Source organism: Andrographis paniculata, unplaced genomic scaffold (assembly GCF_009805555.1).
Source record: "Andrographis paniculata isolate CXL003 unplaced genomic scaffold, ASM980555v1 Contig38END, whole genome shotgun sequence".
Classification (NCBI taxonomy): domain Eukaryota; kingdom Viridiplantae; phylum Streptophyta; class Magnoliopsida; order Lamiales; family Acanthaceae; genus Andrographis; species Andrographis paniculata.
In genome coordinates, this window is record NW_026137571.1 from 1,461,540 (window position 1) to 1,469,636 (window position 8,097).

General features: G+C 24.6%; 1 protein-coding gene across 1 annotated transcript; it reads left to right on the top strand.

Moving 5' to 3' along the window:
* The first annotated feature begins 6,890 nt into the window (after positions 1 to 6,890).
* On the top strand, positions 6,891 to 7,805 carry LOC127251136 (uncharacterized). The gene is made up of 2 exons (XM_051274735.1): positions 6,891 to 7,400; positions 7,569 to 7,805. The coding sequence occupies exons 1-2, from the start codon at positions 6,956 to 6,958 to the stop codon at positions 7,583 to 7,585; spliced, it is 462 nt and encodes a 153-aa protein (XP_051130692.1). The 5' UTR covers positions 6,891 to 6,955; the 3' UTR covers positions 7,586 to 7,805.
* The last annotated feature ends 292 nt before the right edge of the window (positions 7,806 to 8,097 follow it).

The window sequence follows — 8,097 nt, forward strand, 5'->3', positions numbered from 1 at the left end:
ATAAATTATATTTAATAATTTTAGTATAATTAAAAAATTTATATATTTCTATTTAAATTTGGTATCTCAACTATAATTTTAAATTTTAATTAAGTATCATATATATAAACTAAAAATAATAATTATTATTATAGTTTAAATTTTTTATTTAAATATAATATATAATTAATTATTTTTATATTATTAGAGATAAAATTTTAATTTTAATTGAAAAGCGATCAATATGTTTCTGAAAAAATTAAAAAATAAAAAATTTTAGCCCTATAAACTGGTTCCACTTTTGGATAAAAGTCAATACAAATATGTACAAAATCAAAACTCGAATAAAAAGGGGCTAATTTTATTTTATTTTATTTTTTAAAAAATTTGATATATTAAAAAATTGTATGATAAATATATATACTAATATCGTATCAAAATTTTGATACAATACCGATATACCATTTGATATCAAATATTTAAATTTAAAACAATAATTTTAGTATTAATATATTGAATTGTTCCCGATATAATGAATGCTAAAATACTAAGATATTTTAGTATATACTGGAAATATTAAATTATATCTTATTATCGTACTAAAAAAAATAAATATGATATTTTAGATCTTACCAAAAATTTTGATATACTAAAATTTCGATTTTTTTTATAATAAAAAAATAAATAAAGTTTTTAATATTCTTTTACTATATACTCCATAATTTAAATTATATAAATTATAATTAAAGAGTGAGGTGGAGGAAAGGGGTAAAAAAAATTCAAGCTAATATATATATATATATTTTATTACTCCCTCTATCCCAAAAGTATAGTCTTATTAGGTTGGACACGAAATTTAAGGAATATTGATATTATATTAGTAGTGAGTAAAAAGTAAGGATAAATGACTTTTTTGCCTTTGTGACTATATTAGTGTAAAAAATAGTGGCAATTGTGTAATAATAATGAAAAAGTACGGATAATTTTATGGTGATATGGTTATTTATGAAAATGAAACTATTGTTTTGAGACAGACAAAAGTGGTAAACAAGACTATTGTATTGGGATGGGGGAGTAACGTCCAATAACAAAGTATCCATTTTTTCATTTTAGTCCGTCCCATAACAAAGTATCCATTTCATTTTTTAGTAACTGTACTATTTACCTAACATTACAAATACCCTTACAACTTACAATATATTACACAAATGTCATTACATTTATATCACACATATTAACAAAGTTATTTTAGTCATTTCTATTTTATTCCTACTATATCTTAATATAATATTAATAACGAAGAGAGTTTTTTTTTTTTTTTTTTCCGCCTTACCTCGGCTAATTGTGATAAATATTTCTGTGTAATTGATAAGTTAAATATATCTAATTTATTACTATGGTCTGCTTGCTTCTATTTTCGTCCATATTTTTTTCACAAAATTGTATTCATTATTTTTTTAAGAAAAATATATAGATCATATTTAAATATATATATATTAAAAATAATTCAAAATAGAAATAAAAGTGGATAAGTATAATAGGAGTAAGGTTTGTTGGAGTTAAATAAATGCCGGCGTGACAGCACAACATTTCATTTTATTACCTTATCGTCTGAAGAATTAATGTCGTGTAGGGAAACTAATCTAAACTGATAATATTTCTTAACAAATTATATGTAAGTTAAGGAGTAAGGACTACTACTACTAATACTACAACAACGGCATTTATTTTAACAATTATTTGAACCAATAAAAAAATGACACGTGTAGATAAAAATTACACTCATATTGGACCATACTTATATTTATTATGTTTTAAATAAAACCCTTTTACCTTATCCCAAACAAATTTAGTATTAATATGGTTCAATCAATATTTTATTTATGGAAAAAAATTATCTTTAGTCTCAATATAACTAATATTTATCAATTTTGGTCTCAATATAAAAATTTTATCAATTTTAGTCTCAATATAACCAAAACTCATCATTTTTTGTCTCAATATAACAAAAATTCATCATTCTTGGTCCCTATATAAAAGTTTTATCAATTTTAGTCCAAATATAAGCAAAACTCACCATTTTTTGTTACAATATAATCAAATCTTATTTTTTTTGGTCCCACCGTCAACAAACCGACGGAAAATATTGACGTGAAAAGAAACCAAATCTTATATTTATATTCGAAGAAATTGCACAATCTTGGAAGTCCATGTTAGCATTTTCCGTTGGTTTGTTGACGGTGGGACAAAAAAATATAATGTTTGATTATATTATGACAAAAAAGATGAGTTTTGGTTATATTGAAACCAAAATTGATAAAAAATTTATATTTGGGCCAAAATTGATGAATTTTGGTTATATTGGGACAAAAAATAATTTTTTTCCTTTATTTATTTGTTTATTTTTTGTGTCCGATTTCTTTTTTTCTTTTTAATAATTACATAATTATTTATTTATTTTATCATTCACGTGTACGTGCATGAATTGAATCATTGAGAATAATAAAGGATTACTATTCTAAAGACCTTATAATATTACTACTTTTTAAGAATATATTTTTGTCAATTCTTTTCAAGACTTATTTATATTTCTTGTGTTTTTTTTTTTTTTTTTCTTTTTTGTCTTATTATTATTTGCACTTTTCTTATCTTGGACTTATTTTTTGGGTTTTTTTTTTTGTATTCATTATTTTATTTTAAAAAATATATATTTATATTTGATTGACACTATCTTTTTATTCGGCTATCATCATTTGTACTTGGGCATCAAAGTTGCCGGTGAATTGAATTGAGCATGGCTTAGTTGTTTTAGGTCACTTTCAAATTTGAATTTGATATTAGGGTTTGTTTGTTTTGGGGATTTTCTCCAAATCTTACTGTTTCATTCAATTTTTTCTTCAAAAAAATATCAAATTAAACACCTATTTTTTATTTTTTATATTATACTAAAAATCAATTTTACATTCAAAACAACACATCAACCCCTATTTATATCACATCATACAACTATTCATATTCAAAAATTTTATTATTCAAATCTCAATCCAAAATTCAATTCTCGAAACAAACACAACCCTAAATAGAAATAATACTCCCTCCATCCAAACAATAAGTATACATTTACTTTTGGCGCGAAATTTAAGAAATAATAGTAATTTAATTATAGTGGATAAGTAAAAGTTGTGTAATGACATTTTTACCCTTACTTTTTGGTATAAAAGTAATAATGCGATGTAAAGTAAGAGTATTTGTGGAAAAAAATAGGGTATTTAATGAAATAGTTACTTTGTAATTGGACGTCCCAAAATAAAAATACGTATACTTTGTAGTTGGACGGAAGAAGTATTTGATATAATCAGTATGTTCATTCAGCATTTCTCAATAAATAATTCTCCATAAATATTATTAAAATATACAAATATAGATACACATTAATATAATACTTCCTCTGTCCCAAAATTATAGTTTAAATTGTGTTTGACATGAGATTTAAGGAATACTGATATTATATTGGTAGTAGGTAAAAAATACGGATAAAAGACTTTTTTGCTCTTGTGAGTATATTAGTATAGAAAATAGTGGCAATTGTGTAATAATAATAAAAAAGTAATAGTAGTGTTATACTGATATGATTATTTATGAAAATGAGACTTGTTTTGGAACGGACAAAAATGGTAAACATGACTATTGTATTAGGATGGAGGGTGTATATATTATCTACACACAAAAGTTAACCATTCAATACAAAATATTATTTTTTATATTATCAACGCAATTTTTTATACTACACATAAAAAAAAAAAAACAATTCATTTGAAAACGATGAGAATAAATATTTAATTTGATTGTTAATATATATATATAGGTAATAGTACTCCCTCCGTCCTGTAAAAATTATCAATTTTTTCTATTTTAATTCGTCTCATAACAAAATATTCATTCTTTTTTTAGTAATTGTACTATGTACCTGACATTACAAATATCCTTGCAACTTACAATATATTAGACAGATTTTATTACCTTTATATCGCACCCTACTAATAAGGTTATTTTAATCATTTCTATTTTATTCCTACTATATCCTAATATAATACTAATATTTTTAAAACTACTTGAAAAAACAAATGGATACCTAATTATGAGACAGATAGAGTATTAGAAATCAACCCTGAAAAGCAAAAAGCTTAATTTGTGTTTGTTAACTATGATATATGTATCAAAAAAAAAAAAAACTTGTTTGGCTGTTGTAAAAATTGTTTTTATTAATCAAAATAATTTAAAATGAACAAATATACCATAATATTATATTTTTTTTATTAATTTTTATTTTCTATAATATACTATTTCTTTTATTCTTCTTTTCAAAAACTTTATATAAAGTTTATATATATATATAAAATCATTAAAGTCACTTTTTATTTATAATAAAAATAAATATACATTAAAAAAAAAATACCAAGAGAAATGCTTACATAAAGTATTTTTTTTTTGATAAATTTGAATAAATTTAAATTTAATATAAAAATAATATTTAATAATATATTTTATAAAAAAAAATATTTTTTTTTTCAATACTGAGTTGAAATAATAAAATTTAAAAAAAATTTTGAAAAAAAACATACATCCAGTTACCTTATTTAAGCGAATAAATCTGAGTGGATGATGAGTATGACAAGAATAACCGTACGCCACCTGGCGCGTGGGACCCATTTTCCTTTTAATTTATTCGTCCACGTGTCCCTTAGACAATGACACACATCTCAGTCACCTTAAAGAAATTTTCATACTTTAGTTATGTTTGTTTAAAATAGTTTTAAAAAATATTTTTTTTATTATGTAAGATATACTCTTTCCTTATCATATAATTTGTCCATATTTTTTATTTTTATAATTATAATTATAAATTTTAATAATATTTTTAAAATTTAAAATTTATATATATTTTTAATTTTAATTAAATTATTTAGTTATTTTAATCTTAATATATAATTATTTTTACTATACAATAATTATTTTTACCAATACACTTTTTAATTACTTATTAATTATACTTCACCTAAATTATTGTATCTAAAGTAATACACCCAAATTATATGAAAAATATTAAATTGTATAGATAACACAAAATAATGAATATATTTAATAAATTAATTTATTTAAGATGGATATAAAAAAAAAATTGTACTTTTTCTATGAGACCTATGAAATATTATTTTTTTTATAAATATTATACTCCCTCCGTTCCAATACAATAGTATTGTTTATCATTTTTTTCGTTCCAAAATAATAATTTTATTTTCATAAATAACCATATCACCATAAAACTATCCCTACTTTTTTATTTTTATTACACAATTGCCACTACTTTTTACAATAATACACTCACAATGACAAAAATCTTTTATCCATACTTTTTACCAACTACGAATATAATTATCAAATTTAAAATTCAAATCTCACCAACACGCCAACAAACGGTGCAAACGATAATAGATAATTAATAATTAACTGGAGTTGAAAAAGCATAGAAAAGATGAAAAATAGTTACTGTTGAATATATTATTTTTAAATATGAAGAAAATGAATTACATCTAAGGGTTTGGTTTTATTTTTTATTTTTTTTATTAATTTCAAATCAAAATCATCGCACCATTTTCAATATACTCTGTCCCTCCGTTCCAATATAATAATCTTGTTTACCACAAAATAATAGTCTTATTTTTATAAATAATCATATCACTATAAAATTATTTTTATTTTTTAATTTTTATTACACAATTGCTACTACTTTTTACACTAATACACTCACAGAGACAAAAAAGTCTTTTATCCATATTTTTTTACCAACTATATTAATATTTCTTAAATTCTGTGTTCAATCCAACTAAGACTATAGTTCTGAAATGAATGAGTATATCATATCAAAATAATATTCTTTCAAAATAAAATTTAGTGAAATACGGAGTAAAATTTAGTAAATAGTAAATTTACGTGTTTCTTACATAATTATGAATTTTACCCTAATTTTTACTTCTACTTGCTTAAATATAATTTCATATTTAATATATTGTGTAGACTAGTGTTATATACTGTCGTAATATATTAATATTATGTTAAACTACCTTATATTATCAATTTAAATATATGCTGTAAAATTATATTCTATGTGTTATTAATATTGTGTTAACTAATTAACCTACAACACACATTTTAAAATATTATATTATTTTTTTAAAATCATTTTTTAGACTTTCAATATTATTTCATAATGTTAATTAGTAAATAATTTAATCCAAAGAAATTGACATATTTTTCAAAGTATATTTAGAATACAACCTATCTATTTTTGTTTTTTGTTTTTAAAATAATAGCTCCAAATCAAAATTAAAATTATTCAATTGACATAATATTAATAATAAAAAATTATTTTCATTCTGTCTGTACAATTACATCAAAATATTATTTAAATCAAAATTAAATAAAAAATAATACAACACTTTCATAATATATATATTTAAATATATTTCTTAATTGAACGTAATATATTAAGATAACTATTCGTAAGTTACCCGTACGGAAGCTATACGTATCCGAAGTCGCGAAAACGTGTCTGCATTAGTTAGGCTTTGACAGTGGACTTTTATTATATCTAGACTTTGAATTACTTACCTAATTAAATTAAATTAAATATTTGTTTTTTATTATTAAAAAAATTAGAACTCTAAAAGTTGAGAAGAAAATATAAAATAAATAAATTATAAGAGCACCAAATTACAGATAAATATAACCTAATAACATATTACTTAAATTAAATAAACGATTACATAGAAATTACTAATTTGAAAAAATACTATAAATTAATGAGTCCCCACATTTCAAAGCTTATCCGTTACTGACGACGCTATAAATATCTCATCATTTCACCCTTTCCAAAACCCTTTCCCCAATTTTCACACTTTCAATCGAAATTCCTCCGATGGCTGCCAGGAAGAACCACCACCGCTACCTCACCGGCGGCGAAGGCGCCGCCCCAACCACGGCGGCGCTCCACGACGGCGCGGAGTTCGACGAGTCCGAGATCTGGAGCACAAACGACGCCGTTTCAGGAAAACCGGATCCGAACAAGTCGAAGCACCTGAACCGCGCCAATTTCTCACCCAACCGTCCGGTCTGGAAGCCGGCTAGGAAAACCGCCGACCGCTCTCCGCCGGTCGGACCGAAGTCGTTGCCGGTTAACATCCCGGACTGGTCGAAAATCCTCGGCGATGAGTACCGGAGCAACGGCGCCGGCGATTTCTTCACTGACGACGAGGAGGACGAAGAGGAGGATGGAAATTACCGTTTGCCCCCTCACGAGTATTTGGCGCGGACCAGAACGGCGTCGTTTTCGGTGCACGAAGGGATCGGGCGGACACTAAAAGGTAGGGATCTGAGCCGTGTAAGAAATGCAATCTGGAAGCAAATCGGATTAATTGATGAAGATTGACTGAAAAATCTCACTACATACATATATGCAAATGCAATTTTCATTCGATTCTTTTGATTTTAGTACATCTGATTCTTTCCTTGTCTGAATTGTGCTCCATCAGGTGTTCTTCTTCTTTAATCCTCTGTCCTTTTTGGTAGCTTTGGATCGTGAGATCGAAACTATGATCAGATTGTGTTTGATTTTGGAAACAATGCAATTTTGTTGATTTGCTGCAATAATTTTCCGTTGATAAATCTGCTGTAATTTGAGTTGTGTTCTTGTGTTCTTCAATTGGCTGTGTGAGTGTAATAAGAGAGATTTTGGTAGGTAAGAAAATGATGTGTTTGTTTTGTCTGTCTGGATTTTGATGCCCATTTTTAGCATTATTTATTTCGCAATTAAATTATTTCATTTGTCTACGTTTTCAATTATGTGTAAGTATATTTACTATTGCATTTTTAATTAAAAATATATATATATATATTATATTAGGTAAATACGATGAAGGCGTGTAAAGACTTAAGATTCCTTTTAGACAAGATACTTTTGGGTGTGTTTGTTCGGGGGATTGAATTTCCAATTCACTATTCATCTCTTTTTTTTTTTCTCAAAAATATCAATCAAAACACTTATTTTTTATTTTTTATATT